General features: G+C 31.5%; 1 protein-coding gene across 1 annotated transcript in view; it reads left to right on the top strand.

Moving 5' to 3' along the window:
* The window catches only part of LOC149561566 (respiratory burst oxidase homolog protein C-like), an 87,448-nt gene that overhangs the window by 3,995 nt on the left and 63,646 nt on the right, over positions 1-19,807 (top strand). The window contains exons 3-4 of the mRNA XM_089827867.1: positions 10,951-11,037; positions 11,138-11,186. Coding sequence (XP_089683993.1) covers positions 10,951-11,037; positions 11,138-11,186 — 136 coding nt within the window. The remainder of the gene's footprint in view (positions 1-10,950; positions 11,038-11,137; positions 11,187-19,807) is intronic.

The following is a 19,807-nucleotide window of genomic DNA, read 5'->3' as shown; positions in this document are numbered from 1 at the left end:
AGGGTGCTAACAGTGAGAATATCTTAATCTATAATTAGAAGTAATTTAACCAAAAATTAAATAGATGTCTTAATCAAATTGAATAATGTAAATCTCATTCTTATTAGCAGAATTAGCTTTGACTTTATGCTAAAGATAAATTCAAACGGTTAAACAAAGCATTGGATAGTCAGTAGGACTTAAGAAATGGTTTTTAATAAGATACAAGGTAGAATAGTATACCATCAAATATAAACATCAAGCGAGAAGTAGCTAGACTAATTTCAGAGTTAGTAAACAAAGGGTCAGGAAGCAAAAGTGATAATTTCTACAACAGTAGATGTTAAACAATATTGGAAAATTATTCCAAACAAATCACAGGAAAAAAGGAAATTGTGTTTTATCATGCCCCATCTAATCTTGATCAAGTACAATCATCATGAGCTAATATGCATCATCTCAGAATGGGAAAAAGCATCTTTGTTTATGGAAGAAAACCCTTAGTCTGACAAAAGATAAGAACTTGTAAATTATAATGGAGGATGTTATCTTTAAAAAACATGTCAGGTCACTTAATACTTAGAAGTATAAGTACTTTTGAGCATTAGAAAGTATGGAAATTATAGACTTGTTTATTTATATAGTTTTATAAGTTGACTTCTAACATTATGTGGAAATTACTAGTGTTTTGGATGTAGCTTCCACCCTAATTTTTTGAAATCTAGAAAGAAAAAATGCAGCTATGGGGTAGAGTTTCCTTGTTTCTCATATTCTCAAAAATGTATTTTGATTAAAATACTTGTATGTCAATTAAATGAGATGATGTAAACTAGGGTATACCCCTTTTAATCTGTATAATATAAGACTTTGGTCCTAGGCAAGACTGGAGGTTTTCTTACTCTGTTCTTTCCTACTAAGGCCTATTTGAATGGAGAATCCATGTAATTTTTTATTTTTATTAAATTATAATACAAGGCTTTGGTCATTTATTGATAAAAAAATAATAATTATAATAATAATAAGTTTTAATTTAAAAAAAACTACCCTAAGCTAGGGTTGCTCGTCTATAGTCCTTTAGAAACCATCACGACAGCCTTGGCTGCCTTCACAGCCAAGCTATGATAAAGTAGTGGGGGCGGGGGTGGTCATGGCCTTTGTCTCCCATAAAAACAATTTTAAATTTAGTTTTTTATTTTATTTTTAAAAATATATATTTTTTAAATGCAAACAATGAAAGTGCCCTTTTTTAAATGGAAAATGATATATATTTACAATAGTAATTATTAATTATTGTGGTATATATATATATATATATTTAATATACAAATTTTCATACAATACTCTGATGGAGAAGATATTATGTAGCAATAAAAATTGTGAATTTAATACTAGTTCTCATTTTCAACCCTAACTTGATCTTTGTTTTTTAAAAAACTTATTTCCAATAAGAATTTTCAATTTGATTTCTCTCATAGACATTTCAATAAGGAAGAATAATAATTTTATGCACAAACGCTTTATTCTAAAATCCAATTTCCAAAAACAAGACAAGATCTATAATATAGGCACAAAGAAGATAGAGAAACAATATGAGATTTATTGTGATAATCTTAATAGAATTCTCACTTTGATTTGATGCTAAATGTGATGGATGCTCAAAGAACGCAAGATTCCCATCTCTTGAAACCCTTTCCAAAACTTGATCCTCCAAACCCATTCGTGGAGAAATTGGCTCTAATTTTCTAATAAAGAGTTTTCTCCTCTTAGGGTTTCAGTTTCACGAACAAGCAAAAGCCTTTTCTTTTATTATTTTAATTTACTTAATTCTTTGTGTACTTTTTGTTTTTTTAATTAGAATAAATTTTATTTAAACTATTGTCTCTTTATTTTTATCAATTAATAAGACATTTAGAAAGTATATTTATCAATTTGTACAACAGTAGATGTTAAACAATATTGGAAAATTATTCCAAACAAATTAGAGGAAAAAAGGAAATTATGTTTTATCATTCCCCATCTAATCTTGATCAAGTACAATCATCATGAGCTAATATGTATCATCTCAGAATGGGCAGAAGCATCTTTATTAAGGAAGCAAACCCTTAGTCTGACAAAAGATAAGAACTTGTAAATTATAATGGAGAATGTTATCTTTAAAAGACATGTCAGATCACTTAATACTTAGAAGTATAGAGTACTTTTGAGCATTAGAAAGTATGGAAATTATAGACTTGTTTATTTATATAGTTTTATAAGTTGACTTCTAACATTATGTGGAAATTACTAGTGTTTTGGATGTAGCTTCCACCCTAATTGTTTGAAATGTAGAAAGAAAAAATGTAGCTATGGGGTAGAGTTTCCTTGTTTCTCATATTCTCAAAAATGTACTTTGATTAAAATACTTGTATGTAAATTAAATGAGATGATGTAAACTAGGGTATGCCCCTTTTAATCTGTATAATATAAGACTTTGGTCCTGGGCAAGACTGGAGGTTTTCTTACTCCATTCTTTCCTACTAAGGCCTGTTTGAATGGAGAATCCATGTAATTTTTTATTTTTATTAAATTATAATACAAGGATTTGGTAATTTATTGATCAAAAAATAATAATTATAATAATAATAAGTTTTAATTAAAAAAAAACTACCTTAAGCTAGGGTTTCTCGTCTACAGTCCTTTAGAAACCATCAAAGCAGCCTTGGCTGCCTTCACAGCCAAGCTATGATGAAGTAGTGGGGGCGGGGGTGGTCATGGCCTTTGTCTCCCATAAAAATAATTTTAAATTTAGTTTTTTATTTTATTTTTAAAAATATATATTTTTTAAATGCAAACAATGAAAGCGCCCTTTTTAAAATGGAAAATGATATATATTTACAATAGTAATTATTAATTATTGTGGTATATATATATATATACATATTTATATACAAATTTTCATACAATACTCTGGTGGAGAGGATATTATGTAGCAATAAAAATTGTGAATTTAATACTAGTTCTCATTTTCAACCTTAACTTGATCTTTGTTTTTTTTAAAACTTATTTCCAATAAGAATTTTCAATTTGATTTCTCTCATAGACATTTCAATAAGAAAGAATAATAATTTTATGCACAAACGCTTTATTCTAAAATCCAATTTCCAAAAACAAGACAAGATCTATAATATAGGCACAAAGAAGATAGAGAAACGATATGAGATTTATTGTGATAATCTTAATAGAATTCTCACCTTGATTTGATGCTAAATGTGATGGATGCTCAAAGAACGCAAGATTCCTATCTCTCGAAACCCTTTCCAAAACTTGATCCTCTAGACCCGTTTGTGGAGAAATTGGCTCTAATTTTCTAATAAAGAGTTTTCTCCTCTTAGGGTTTCAGTTTCACGAACAAGAAAAAGCCTTTTCTTTTATTATTTTAATTTACTTAATTCTTTGTGTACTTTTTATTTTTTTAATTAGAATAAATTTTATTTAAACTATTGTCACTTTATTTTTATCAATTAATAAGACATATTTAGAAAGTATATTTATCAATTTAACTAATAATAATATTTAGATTTCATTATTAAAATGAAACTTCTAAATTAATTATTATTAAAATAAATAAATATAATCATGCCAAATTTGGACTTTTAATTATATCTTTAAATTAATTTTATCTTTCTAATTAATTTCCCAACTAATTATTAAATATAATTAAAAAATGATTTTTCTTTACAATTTTTTCATTAAATTAAATCATTTAATGATATATTTATTTGATTTAACTATAACTGAAAATCATAGTAGACCCACAAACTCAATAAGAAAACCCATCTAAAAGAAAAAGTACAAATTCAAACTTAAGGTCAAAATTTTGAATTCACATCACTTGACAAATTTGGAAGTGTATATATATTAGATAGTTGTCCTATATTCTAGGACAATTGGCTTAGGGTTAGGATTTGGACTTGAGAACTATCTCCCCTCTTTACCATTGAGATATTATGATAGGGCGCGCTCATTCTAGCAATTCAGGGAAGTCGATGCCTAATACTTGCAATCTGTATAAAATTTTAAAATGTACATATATGCATATATATAAACTAAAAAGGTAATGGTGGGGAGTGGTACATCGTATAGATCTCGACTAGTAGGTGACTACAACTCCCTCCCTCAACCACATCAAAAAAGTCAAACATAAAGTAAAACATGTGCATGTACACCATACACATGCAATTATGGGGTAAGTAACCATAAAAACACATATAAATCATCTATATAATGTCATCATGAAACAACTAAAAGCACTATATGAAACATACAAAGTATCATCATCAAAAGAATAACCATGAGCACATGAAATAACCAAGTATCAAATAGCTCATCAAATATATGATCTAAGTACAAAATAACATCAATAAGATTAGGTACCCAAGTACCACTAATTCATAATACATAACCATAAACTTTGGCCTAAAAGAATTCAGCAATATAACATGAAAAGTAAACTAAGGCTAGGCACTACACAAACAAGCACCGATGATGGAAGTTACTTAATGCAATTCAAAATCATGGGAAGCTAGCGCTAGTGGCCTCTGAAGTTAGATTATGGAATCAAAGATGAAACTATAAAGAAGATTGGCTTGACAATATAACTGAACTTTATGCCCCCTATAAACAAAGTGATTATATTATCTTTATGAAAATAATATTATGGAGGGCTTCAACCTTATATGTAAGTGTGTGTGTGTGTGCATGTGTGTGTGTGTGTGTGTGTGTGTGTGTGTGTGTGTGTGTGTGTATGTATATGTATATATATATATGTATGTATATATATGCATATATATATATATATATATATATATATATATATATATATATATATATATATGTATATGTATATGTATATATGTATATATATGTATATGTATATGTATATGTATATATACATATATGTATGTATGTATGTATATGTATATGTGTGTGTGCACGCGCGCACGTGCACACATATGTATATGTATATGCATTGAATTTTTAATTAACAATATTTTAATTTTTTTTAAATGAGCTTTTAAGGTAAGTTATCAATGTATGCAAAGTTAGTTTATTCAAGCCAATAAAAGATACATGATATTAAGGATTTCTTATCATTAAAACTATCTATTATAATATACTTAATTCCTCATATATTAAATTATAAAATAAATTATTACAATAAAATATATATCTTTAACATATAGTACATTCTAAATTTTCAATATATTAATTGTTCATTTGTGGACTACATTGTTGATTTGAAACTTTCACTTCCTGAATAATAATAAGTAAAAAATATACACGTAATAAATAAATAAATTATAATATTATAATTTATTTACTTATTAGTTATATAAGTCAAATATAGGTTTAATATTAGGCAAGAGCCTCTAAGCCTTTAAGCTTATTAGTCACAACACAATTTACCTTCTAAACCTCTTATATAAAAGGTTTTGGATTAGAGTCTAATCAAACTTAACAAATAATAATAATCGATTACAACACATAATAACAATAATTAATGTTGACTTTGGCCTCTTATACCTAATATTAAGTATTAAGTATAAGTTTGTAGTTTAATTCTTAATTATATATAAAGGAAAAAATAATTATAATGTAAATAATAGTTACATATATTGACTTATTTTATAATTAAACTTTAAAACATTTCTCCTAAATAATATGTAAGAAATTGTTCATTAAATTAGTTGATTTCTAATATAATAGGTTTTATAAATGATAGGAACATCAACTATAATGTCTCTAGATTGGTGAGTTCTCTCATAGATTTTGGCAAGCACTTCTGTACAATAATCCATGTGTAGATGTCAATTCAAAATTTAGCTATAGCTTATCGAGAGTTTATTACATTCCAAATTACAATTTCAATCTCCAATATTTTATCTTTAGTGAACTCCATATATCTCTCATGGATATTCAGAGTGAAGCATGCGTATGAATTCATAAGATAAGGCCGAAAAAGGAAATGCAACTCTTTCAACTTGAATAAAACTTGGAATTTATATTCATTTTATTTTAAAAAATTTATATAGAAAAAGGATATAAGAAGTTATCAGTTTGTCAATATTAGGTTTCCCTTCTCATTAAAGAAATGTCTTCAGTGTAATCATTTTGCACCTTCTTATGGTTATTGTTTGAGCAAGCAGAAATAGTGAGTTAGAGTGAAATGTTAGCACATGTCTATTAGATGAAATATTGCATCTTTTCATGTTGAAGGAGCTAGTTGATGAGTGGACGGCTTAAACATCACATTATAATCTTCATTCCAACACTAAAAGTGTTATATAGTTAAATTTGACTTATTTTTTTCAAGCTTAATTTTCTCCTTAACATGTAATGTTTAAGGGAGAATATGATAATGAGAGACACACATAGTAAATAAGTTAGAGGATATTTTAATCTAGAAATGAGTTTCATCTAGATATAAGGGATTGAATAAATAGTTTGATGCCACATCAAAATCATGATGGATAGAGATCTTTTTTTTAATAGAGGAAGATTAAGGAAGTTATTTTTCTTTTGGATAATACTCCATAGTTGTTATTAATGTGCTAGTGATGGTGATCTAATGTCAATCATTAGGATAATTCTCTATTTGTACTATAGGACAACACCCTAATTTTGTCATTGCTTTTATCAAAAACAAAAATATATTGACATAATTTAATAAAATCATACCTTATTAATTATTTAATACTAGTTATAAAATCATAATGTATAAAAATGATTTAAGATTACTTATGTATTATAATATATTTTTAACTCGAACAATAATCAAACATAATATATTTTGACATGCTTTACTATAATTTCTCTAAAGATGAGTATGCTAGTTTAATATTATTTAATAATAGTTATTCACTTATGGTCACTCTCCTAGTGGTCAATTTTGTGGTCATCAATGCTCAACCTTGCCTCCTAGGAAGTTGGGTTTGGGTTAGTCCCTAGTGGATCCCCCTACTATCACTGATGCAAGTTGGCCATATACTCCCCATGACCCCAAGTGGGCTTTCCCCCAGTTGGATCTTATCATTTCTCCTCCCAGGGATGAAGAAGAAAAAGAGGCTGATAAATATATTGTTTCCACTGATAGTTGGGCTCCTCCTGAGCCAACTACTAACCCCAAGGATTTATGGGGTTCTAATGATAAAGACCCTCCTTTGGCTGGCACTACTCTTACAGCCTAAAGTTTCATGTTTTTGCTTATATATGTTTTCTGATGAATAGTTGATTTCTGCCATTTGAAGTCACAGGGTGATCCAGTATCCCCCAACCCCTTTTTTGTGAATATGTACCTTTAATACTTTAATTAATGGAAAAAGTCTATTCATAAAAATTAATAGTTATTCAATAGAATAATTAACAAATATGAAATTTTTAGCATACTTCATGTATATTCTTCTGAAAATAAGTATGCTAGAGTATTATGCTAGTACTATTACATAGATAGTCATAATCTATGCATGTAGTGATGTAATGTCAAGCCAACAATAAACATAATGGGCATGCTATAATTCAAAATATTTATTTATATTCAACTTTATTTGTCTATTGTTTGCACTACATAGTGAAGAATAATTGGTTATGTTCTCATTTCAAATATTTGATTATTTTGTATTAGATTTGATTTTTGGTCAATGAAATTTTTTTCAATTTTCTTGTTTGTTGGTAAATAGATTTGTCACTTGAAAATGGCCCAATGGAGTGTATGTGGCAAATTGTTCACAACAGTTGGATAGGCCCTTGATATGCAGCCTTCCTTTGCGTTTAGAGGGGTAGCTCCCTTGTATGATATAATTTTGAAGTTTTTCAAATAAAGATGAAATCAAAATTTAAAAGATCAATAGAAAGCCATTGATGAAAAATGCACCACATGACTTCAAAGCTTTCTTGGACTAACTTAAACCGCTAATAATAATAATCAAGATCTACGCTTGAGAATTACCACTAGCACAATGTTGATCCAAAAATTCATAAACATCTGCACAATACCATGAAAATGCGCACTGCAAAAAGAATCAACATCTTTAACAATTTAGATTTTGAAAGAAGAGAACTCAAATAGAATTTCCCTTTATTTTCTTGCACCAAGAATGTAAGAGGAATTTTTTATTGCAAAGATAAAATTTGTACACACTTTCCAAATATTATCTTATCACCAAAATTCTAACCTAAGTATTCTCCTATTCAAAAATCCCAAAAAGTCCCTTTACAAAGCTAAGATGATTCCTTATATAGACATCAAGGTTAAGAACTACTCCTCTGTGGTTAATAACTACTTCCCAAATATGTGATTTGGGTGAGGTTAATTAACCTCAACAATATTAACCCAAAATGACAAAAGTTGTGATTTACAAGATCTACCTAAAAGATATGAAATTTTTTGACTTGATTAAGATAGCTTTCCATCCACTTCCTTGATATGTTCTTCAAATTTTTTGAGTCATTTCATGTTGGAAAGGCAACTTTAGTAACGTGACTTTAATAAACATTAAAGAGAATTTGAAACCATCTCTTGAGATTATCAATCCCTAGTTCACTTATGGAAACATCTAGTAATGACGTCTCTTTTACAAGAGTTTTTCGATTCATTGTCATTTCCTTATCACTTTTCATTCTAGTACCAATTTCTTGTTAATTCAAGAATCTAAGTGAATCTCCCATTTCCATTATCCTCATTCCAGTGATGACCTTACTTCTTAGGATTGTACTCACTTCTCTCTCACATGATAGGCTCAAAGTAGCTTTCGGTTGTAACACATTCATTCAAACCTATTTTGATTATAAATCCATGTGCTTTGCATATTTGGGTGGCTTCATTACAGGTGATTGCCATTTTTCTATAGTTCATGGGTTGTGCATTTGGAATCACAAGTCATGGGTTTGTTAAATTCATTTGATAGGAGGTGTTCACGTTTCTCTAATATCTCTTACATACTCATATGATGATCATTGACTCAAATGACATGGCATACTAAGGAGTATTATGTTGAAAACATGATGAGTCAAAAGATGACTCTGAACCAGCCAATCACCACATTCCCTTCAAGTGTATACTTGGAAGTGATTTTCTCATGCATATCCCTTGCATCTGTGTTTCTTGAACATTCAGAGACAGATTGTATTTTCTAGTGCTCCCAACTGATGAGATCAAAGCTCATTATGGGGTAAGTGCACCAAGTTGTGGTGCCAAAAATATGACACCCTTTTGTTTTCTAACTTTCAATAGTGTGTGCATGCTATAGCGAGTATGTGATTTTGAAAAACCCAAATCATTATAAATGGACTGCAAACCCATGACCCATTCATTTTTTCTTCATTTTCCAACTTCCCCTGCTCATAGTGTGTATTTGAATTAAGAAAATTGAAGGTTTTCATCACCTGCCTTGTCAATATGCCTCCTTGCCATCAAAGTTTGAGATCATGAGTACAATGTATGTTGTCCAACCTTCTTTTTGCATTGTTTTATATATTTTTTGTATTATTTTGTAGGTTTTTTTAAATTTTTCTTTAAATTTATTTATTTATTTAGATTTCAATTGATTTCTTATTAGAAAATGTGAATAATGAACCAAAAAATCCCCAAGCAAATCAAAACCAAAACCCTCAACAAGATCCAAACCAAAACCCTCCACAACAAGAACAACAAATTTGCAACCTACACCAACTAGAAGACCTCCTCCTGGCACACAAGAAAACATAATAAATGAAATAGAAAGAGGAAAAAATGAATTAGAAGCACTCATTGGTAGGTTGAAAGCATGTGGACAAACCAATCCAATGAGAGCTCAATTGGCATCCTCCCTCGAGTCAATTAAGACCCACATAGCTTCTGTTAGTGGTCAGTTAGCTATTTGGTGAGTTAAGAAGGAAGAACAAAAATGATATTATGCAAACAAATTATCATATGAAGATGTGAAAAAAAAAAAAAATACCAAAAGGTAGAATTTGTGCATTGTTTAGAAAGCTCGGTGAACAAAATATTGTTAAAGAGTCAACTAAATGATTCCCCATCCATTGGTGCATACACGATGGTATTAGAAATAATTTTTGGGATAGATGGTGGATGGTTTTTGATGCCCTTCCCTACAATAATCAAGAGGTCCCAATGTATTTCTTAAGAAAATTGTATTATGAGTTTTTCCTTGGGGAGGTCCCCAATTATTTTGATATATTAGAATCTCAGGGTAGAGGTGGGGGGTCATCATTTGAGAGGTCAGAGGCATGTCGTGACCCTAATGTAGTTAGGGCACCTATGGTCAAGCCACAGGGTGAGCATGTGACTATTCCTTCCATTTTGAAGGAACATGTAGAGGCGAGGACTCTAGGGACTATTAATGCTTTGATGCAAACCCTCATTCATTGCACAAGTCCATTAGTTGAGGAGGAGCCTTTTGCATGTCATAGTCACATGTGCACATCATGCGAATCCTTATGCACATTTCGCAGTCATGTTGGAGATGGTGTGGATGATGCAATCATCATTGATTAGTTCCTGAATGATACATTAGGCATTGACACATAGGTAAATTACAATTAATAAACTAATTTTATCACATTTCATATGTATAGTGAATGATTAATTAATTAGCATGTATTGACATTGTTCAAAATTTAGGGTCAGAGTGTTGGCGGCCCTAGTAGTGATCCCTCAGCCCCATTTTTTGTCTCATTGATGAGTCCAGAGGTATGTATTGATTTAATCATTTAAATTAATACATATATTTATTAAGTAATCATAAGAAGGATTGACAAAAAACTTAATGCATGTGCATCAGTTTTCTACAAGATTGTCGATATTCAGTATGGACTCCAAGCCTAGATGTGATACAAGATTTGTAGAGGTACATTTGTTTCATATTCATTTAATTCATTTGGTTATATTTTTTTCATGTTTCATGTTACATGTAATGTGTATTGTATGGCATGCAGCTCTTGACATATGAGACTCCTCATCTTCGACAGTCCATCAATCGTGGAGTGGCTGCAGCTATGGCTAGTTCACAGCCACTAATTGAAGTATGAAAGAATTTTCTTGGTTTTAGTTGTTGTTTATAATAGCTAGTATCAAAATTTCTAATGTTATTTATAAGTGATTATATTGATTGAATTTTTGTAGGGTCTTGTTACACTTGATCATCCACAAGCCTCCGAGGTGGACTTGCAGAGTAATTATTTGATGGTAGTAAGAAAATAATTAATTTTTTTTGTACATATATTTGATTTCAATATATAATAATTATTGATTCATATCTACTTTGTTTGTATCAACTTGAGTTAGAGAAGAGCCTCAACAAGAGGACAAGCAATCATGTGAGGAAGACCCCATCATCGCCATCATCTCCCTTGACACAACAACTGAAGACCTTTAGAGATTTGTTTCCTTTCCCTTGTGGGAAGGAGAAGATATAGTTGATAGACATACATATATAGGCATCAACAGACATATATGTTGGATTTTATGTCAGTGGACATATTCGATATACATTTGATGTATATATGACATTTAATATTTGATGTATGACATTTATTTGATTCATGAAATTATTAGACTTATGACATAATTGGTTAATATATGATATGTTTTTTCATGTATGACATTATTGGTTATCATAATATATTATATGTTCCTTCATGTATGACATTATTGGTTAACATAATATATTATATGTTCATTCATGTATGACATTATTGGTTATCATAATATATTATATGTTTGTTCATGTATGACATTATTGGTTATCATAATATATTATGAGGTTGCATGGGTACTTGTACCCACACCCCTGGTACTTTTACCCATGTACCCAAGTACTAGGTACACGTATCCCAAGTATCAAGTACTTGGTGGAGAGAATCATAGCTAAGGACCTTGATTGAGATTTTGATTTATTTTTTATTTGTGTATCAGCTCGTTGCTTATCAAGCTTAATTCAATACCTAATCAATTCAAAACTTTGATAGAATATTGATTAAAAATAAACTTTATCATTGTTTAAGCATAAGGTTATCATTTCCAATATGTCATCGTCATATGATTTATGATCTTGTTCATGTTTAAATTTTTCCTTCTCTCTAATTTGTTTATCAAACTTAATTCAATACCTAATCAGTTTGAATTTTTGATACAATATTGATCAACAATAAACTTTATCAGTGTTAAAGCCAAAAATTTACCATTTGCAATATGTCATTGTCATATGATTTATGATCTTCTTGTTCATGTTTAAAGCTTACCTTCTATGTTATGCATCTAAACATTTATCATAAATTATTATGACAAACATATAACAAATTTGAAATTGAAAACAATACATTACATTTGCAAACTTTATCACTATTCTTGATTTGAAAAATCATTGTCATGACTCATAAATTCAGGTTTTCTATAAATATAAAAGTATAATTAAAAATAAAGTTTGACATACCCAAGTACCCCTATCCCCTATTATTAAAAATAGTTGTACCTATACCTGTACCCATACCCATACCCTAAGTACCCCAAGTACCCTCGTCCCCATCCAATCTTGTATATTATATGTGGATCTTGGTGTTTTTTGTACACCCATGTGGTCTATAGGATATCTTGCTACTTAGAACATCCCCTAACCTTGCCCAACCTCCTCACCAGGTTAACTAATCCAAACTTGTAGCATCACTCCGTTACTCTTCTAGGAACAATATCCCTCCAAAGGTTTTATAGGTCTACTAGGGTACCATAGCACTCCCTAGTCCAACCAAGGTTTCCATGATGTCCTAAGGTGTTAATGGAACACTTGTACTCTGCTTGAATGGATAACAACAATGGGTTTGTACCCAATTTCAAGATTTCTTCACAAAAGGGCTACAAGGAGAGCCCCTAATTAGGCCTCCACCCAAATTTCTAGGGCAAATAGCTCCTTTTTCTTAGAGTTTCAACACCTCTAGCCTTAAGAAAAATTAATACATAGGACCCATGCTCAAGCATCTGCAGGGTCTCAGGGTGCATACAAGTCGTACAACAAAAATAGCAAAATTGAGGGTTAGGTAGGGTTTTTGTGGCTGCCTATTGTCCCCACTTTTAAGACACCTTCCACACTTCATCAAGACTCCTCCTCCACAAGTTAGAACCTCCTCATACCCCTCTTCGATCCCTCAGAAGGGAAAGTCATCATTCTTCAAGTTTTTCTCTCGAGAGCTCTTTCTTTGCTAACAGTCCCTAGCCAAGCATTGCCTAGATCTCCTAGGGCTTGGTCAAAGAATTATTTGCACTCACTTTTAGGGCCCTTTCTTGCATAATATAATACATTAGGGTATATAGCCTTGAAATCTAGAAGACCATGGAATTTCCATGGTGGAGAGAAGACTTGCAGCCCTTTCATGATAAACAACTCCAAAACTAGCAACAGATAGGTGTCTTTGAAGAAATTTACAAAAAAATTCAAAAATTGGTCACAAACTATAACTAATGCATGGTGAATATAGAGTCTACAAGTATCTAATTTTTTTTTAGCTACTACAGAGAACTTTCATATATCTATTGCTTGACCTCATTCAATCCATGTCTCCTAGCTTAAGGCTCCACTTTCATGGCATTAATATCCTTAAAAGTGTATTATGCCAATGCTTTAAGATAATGGGATGCATGTCCCATGTTCATCTATGACAAACTACTTTCCTAAACCTTTTTTTCTTTAATGTATTGAATTTGACGCTTTGTCTACTATACAAATCATCTTTCACATCACCAACAAGACAACCATGAACTTCATTGTTTTGACATCTTTTGGAATCCCTTTGCTCATTTAGGCCGTGAATTTTGGAGCACCTATTATCATCTTCTTTAACACTACTATTGCCATAATGCTATATCTATCACATTCTCCAAAGGGAAAACCTCACTATCTCAATGTCTTATCCTTAATGTTATGACAGTTGCACATCTTTGGACATCTAGATTTGTTAGGTTCTCATTCATTAGATCACCATTCATCATAACAATATAATAATATATTGATATAGTGTAGCCTCAAAATCACCATATATCACTAGTGCACTAACATGTATGCAAAAATATTTGAAAGCCTTTTTTGAATTCTCAGTTCATGCTACATGAAACTTATAATTTATTCTAATAGAGTTCAACATTGAAAAAATAGGAGTAGATAATAAGTTTCCTCAAACTACCAACCTACCACCACCTAAATGACATTTGGAGCTCATCTTCATAGCTTTAGAACTATGATTGTTCCTTCATGGTTATTCCTTTATGAACTAACTCACAACTTTACAACTCATTGTAGTATTTGATTGTGAGTCATCTTGCACATACAAAACTAGCTCTTTTATTAAAAGATCCTTGAAACATTTTAATTTATTACTCCTACTATAAATAGTACTAAATGTCTTCTATTCTATTACACATGATTACTAGAATTATCAAGATTGTTGTCTCACTATGTATTATTTTTTGTTAAATTCATTATCATATGATCCATTAAATTAGTTCTTATATACCTCTAACATAAAGATTCTCCATGCTTTTTACCATATGACTATAATCTATGTGATATAGTAGTGAACTAGCTTTTAAGAGGTTTTTCATTATACTTAAATCAATCATTGATCTCAATTGGACACCTCTATTCCATTTGCACATAACTACTACATAGGCTTCTCACATGTACTTTTTCACTTGTTTGGACCAAACACTATTGTTGTGCTTAGTTGAAAGAAAAGTCAAAATGATTTTAAAGATTGTCATGATCATACTTTGCCACTTGACATTCTTTTACTTATTCCATCTACATAATAAATTATTCCACTTTCTTTAACCCTACCACAAAGCCCTAGAAATGAACACCAATATTAAGTTTAATACCATATCATTGTTTTCATGGAAATTAGCATTTTGACAAAGATTTAAGAGTTTTTCTAGAGATGTTGATAGTTACACTACTACAAAGGTTTAAAAATTTGTTCATCACACTCACTATTGTTGCCTTGAATATTTTCCTTTAATCTCATTCCTTCATAATTCCTTTACCTTATGCTTGATTATCATTAATGTTGTTTTGACAATTATAGTAGCCTTTTATCTAAAACCCTTCATGAATATCATCTCCCTTAGTCTATGATGTACATCCCAACCAATCATTACTTGGAATGTAACACTTTCCATAGTCATTCCCTATCATATTCAAAAAATGTTATCTACTTTGATATTTATTTACCATTATCTACTCTTTATTGCATATATCATATGAGTTTCTTGGCTCTCTCTTTGGAAAACTATCCTCAATGCATTGTGTAGAGTCTATTCACTTATTGTCATTCTAAAATATACTTTTGTACTTTATATATCTATTTACTTTTACTTCTTTTTTATTGCCTCTCATGAAACTATCATACATTGGTGAGGGTCACATATACCCACAATTATCAAAAGAAAACTTCTTTAAAGATCCAAACCATTATTCAATATAAGATAATGAACTTAAAAACATCACAATTTACAAATCTATCATTTACGAGCATGTTAATGTGATTGGTATTTTTTAATGATAATGCAAGAGGTAGTGAAGATATTCTTTGCTATTCACAAATATGATATTACATAAGATAAGATCCTTGAGAAACCCTCATAATGATACAAAATAGTGATCTCTATCATTCCTTTGATAGTTTTGACACAATCTTATAAACCTATGGCACATTAGAATATGTGCCATATTAAGCCTACCTCTAATAAACCCTTAAGATCGTGAGTTATGATGAGGAGGAAAAGTTATGAGCCCTTTAGAATCTTCTTCTTCTACACATCACACCATGTTTTCTCCATGATATTTTCAATGTGGGGGAGATAAATGGAAACTTATGAACTCATGTAAGCCCCTTAACATGTCATTATCTTTCATAGGGATGTTTCAGTTCAGCATGCTTGAGAATGTTCTAGTGCTCAACATGATGGCATGAGGTTGGAATTAGTGTTTACCTAGCCACCTAGAGCTAATGAAATAGACAATTCGATCCCATGATGAAAGGTGAGAGAGATTTGGCAGTTGTCAACTTTGTACTAGCCAACACTACAAGTGTCAACATCACCCGAGATGGCATCATAAAATCAAAATAGAGTAAGATCTCTAAAAAGTGAGAGAAGTTATTGTAGGTCTCTACAACACAATCGTATAGGAACTAGAATCACATCTATACCTTGCACAAGCTCTGAGATATGCCCCATCAAAGATCACTACCCTATGCCATTTAGTGACCCTTAGGGACATTTCAGTTTGGCATGCTCGAGAACATTTGATTGCTCAACAAGATGGGATGAGCTTGGGGATAGGGTTTACCCGACACCCAGAGCTAATAGAACATACAGTTTGATCCCACAATAGAAGGTGAGAGAGATTTGGTAGTTGACAACTTTGTACTAGCGAACACTACAACTTTTAGCATCACCTAAGATGGCGTCGCAAAATCAAAATGGAGTAAGATCTCCAAAAAGAGAGAGAGATTATTGTAGCTCTCCACAAAATAGTCCTATAGGAACTAGAATTGCATCCATACCTTACATGAGCTCTGAGATATGCCCTATCGAAGATCATTACCCTATGGCATTTAGTGACCCTTAGGGACATTTTAGTTCAGCATGCCCGAGAATGTTTGAGTGCTCAATGGTATGGGATGAGCCATGAGATAGGGTTTACCCAGCCACCCAAAGCTAATGGAATAGACAATTTGACCCCATGACGAAAGGTGAGAGTACTAGCCAACACTAAAAGTTTCAACATCACCCAAGATGGCATCACAAAATCAAAATGGAGTAATATCTCCAAAAAGTGAGAGAGCTTATTGTAGGTCTCTACAAAAAAGTCCTATAGGAACTAGAATCACATCCATACCTTGCATGAGTTCCAAGATATCCCTTATCAAAGATCATTGCCCTATGACATTTAGTGATCCTTACAAATATTTCGATTTGACATGCCTGAGAATGTTTGAGCACTCAATGGAATGGGATGAGCTTGGGGATATGGTTTACCTAGCCACTCAGAGCTAATGGAATAGATAGTTTGATCCCAGAATGAAAGCTGAGAGAGATTTGGTAGTTGGCAACTTTGTACTAGTCAACACTACATGTTTCAACATCACTCGAGATGGCATCACAAAATCAAAATGCAATAAGATCTCCACAAAGAGATAGAGGTTATTGTAGGTCTCTACAACACGGTCCTATAGGAACTAGAATTGCATCTACACCTCGCACAAGCTCTGAGATATGTCCCATCAAAGATTGCTACCTTATGGCATTTAGTGACCCTTAGAGACATTTTGGTTCGGCATGCCTGAGAACATTGGAGTGCTCAATAGGATAGTAAAAGCTTAGGGATAGGGTTTACCTAGTGACATGGAGCTAATGGAATAGATAGTTTGATCCCACAATGAAAGGTGAGAGAGATTTGGCAGTTGGCAACTTTGTACTGGCCAACACTGCAAGTTTCAGCATCATCTGAGATGGCATCACAAAATAAAAATGGAGTAATATCTCCAAAAATTGAGAGAGTTTATTGTATTTCTTCACAACACAGTCCTATAGAACTAGAATCACATCCATACATTGCACGACCTCCGATATACGCCCCATCAAAGATCGTTGCCCTATGGCATTTACTGACCCTTAGGGACGTTTCAGTTCAGCATGCCTAAGAATGTTTGAGTGCTCAACAAGATAGGATGCACTTGGGGATAGTGCTTACCTGGCCACCTAGAGCTAATAGAATATATAGTTCGATCCCACAACCCTTTTTCCACTAAGTTGCAAATTTGAGCAACTTTTACAACTTTCAACAATGCAACTTTGCACAAAAAGTGCAATTTTTTACATTTTTCACTTAATTCCACTTCTATGACTTGGAAAAGGTTCAAAAACACTAAAATAACTTATTTCCAAATCCTTTGCCCTTCACAAATTCTCAAACTCTTGTAAAGTTGTCAGCATTTTTACAATTTTGCTTTGACAACTTTTGCAATTTTTTGCAATTGTTGACATCTTAACTCCTAGATGCCTAAAACTTAACCTAATCACCCTAATGATCTTTATAACCTTCTAAGAAATATAAAAATCCTTTTTTCTTTGAAAAATCACCTATATTACTCATTTTTTACTCCTTGGTTCAATTTGACACTCTGCCTTATAATAACACCTAGAGTCCAATTGACCTTACATCTTCAGTCTTATTACATCATTTTGTAACCTTGTTCCTAATTCATGACTAGGATGGCACCTATCTATTTTCCTTGGTGCCCTGCACTAATGATTATCCAACTGGACAAGTTTGGAGTGCTTGGGTGCATGAAAATGCATTAAATTTGATGCCATAGGTATAGCAGCGGGAGATCTGCCTAAAGGAGGTCATGGTTTTATGTAAAAAAATCAAATTAATCATCATAAAAATTGTGTAAGATCAACTAATAGGTCCTAAAATTGATTTCTTGGTCAGATTTGAAGAGGCCCTAGTTTTTTGCCTTGTTTGGTGAGGGTTTCATAAAAAGCACATATAGAGAGTTGATGGGTTCAATCCAATTGAAGAATCCTCACTTTAAGATCATATTAAGATACTTTACCAAGTTGTATAGTTGAGGGATAATTATTCCATATATTTTCTTTGTAAATGGAGGGGTTTTTATACCTAAAGAGTGGCCCATAGTGTAACAGCAGAGACTTGGTCCAAAACAACCATACCGTATCTTTTAATATGCTATAGAGAAGAAAAATGGGTATCCTAATCTTCAATTTATTTTCTTGATGTTATGGGAAAATGTGAACAAAAATGCAAGAGGACAACATTTTATGCATTTTTTCTCTTTTTACATCATCACTTTGGAAAAGTGGAAATATTACTAATCTAGTTTGAAAATTAAGTCTATTCTAGTTATCCTATTGAATTATTATATCTTCTTTCATGCTAGTTACAACTAGATATAAGATTTGCCAAGGAAAGTGACCTAAGGCTATATGGAAGAAGCATGACAATTTTTTCATGGATTTATCAATTAAATTTCTAGACATTATTCACTTTTACCCCAAAGGTCAAAAGATATAAGACCTGGTTCACAAGATAATGATCCAAATCTAAAAATCACTAAGGAAGAAATCTTACAATTTCAACAAGATAAATATTAACAAAAGCTCATGAAATTGAACTTAGATCAAGAAAAAGAGAAATGCTTCATGAACTTATTCTTTCCAAAAGTAAAATTTTCACACAACCTCAATGTTGACAACTTGATTCAAACGGAGGAACCTTCACCTTTAGAAGTTGTTATGAAACAAATGGAAGAAATGAGAAAGGAGCCTAATTTGATCAACTTGACCAATGACATCAACTTGACCAATGATCAATGACATTCAAACTACAAAACAATATCATGGGTTTCCAAATCTAAGCACACTTGTACACCTCTAGGAGACTCACTTGAACTGATGTTGAATACTTTGATATTGAAAAAGATCATTACACTACCATATAACTATAAACCTTATGAACTCAAGGTTAAGTCTAAATTTTGGAATCACAATCACTATTACATATATGATAGGAATAAGGGTTATAATACTAAAAATTATGGTGTAAAGCACCTAACTTTCATTCAACAATATATTTGTAATAAGGTCATGGGATAGATCTCATGATCTCCCTATGACCCATCCATTTTGTTAAGGACACAAGACCCCTTGGTGTGTTTATAAACCTTGGGCATCATTTGGTCCTAATGGATGATATGTTAGTCATTTCATATTTTTCTA

Source organism: Cupressus sempervirens, chromosome 4 (genome assembly GCF_028749045.1).
Source record: "Cupressus sempervirens isolate cs-2001-9-10 chromosome 4, ASM2874904v1, whole genome shotgun sequence".
Classification (NCBI taxonomy): domain Eukaryota; kingdom Viridiplantae; phylum Streptophyta; class Pinopsida; order Cupressales; family Cupressaceae; genus Cupressus; species Cupressus sempervirens.
Note: the sequence above shows the minus strand (reverse complement) of the source record. Positions and strands in the feature narration are given on the sequence as shown.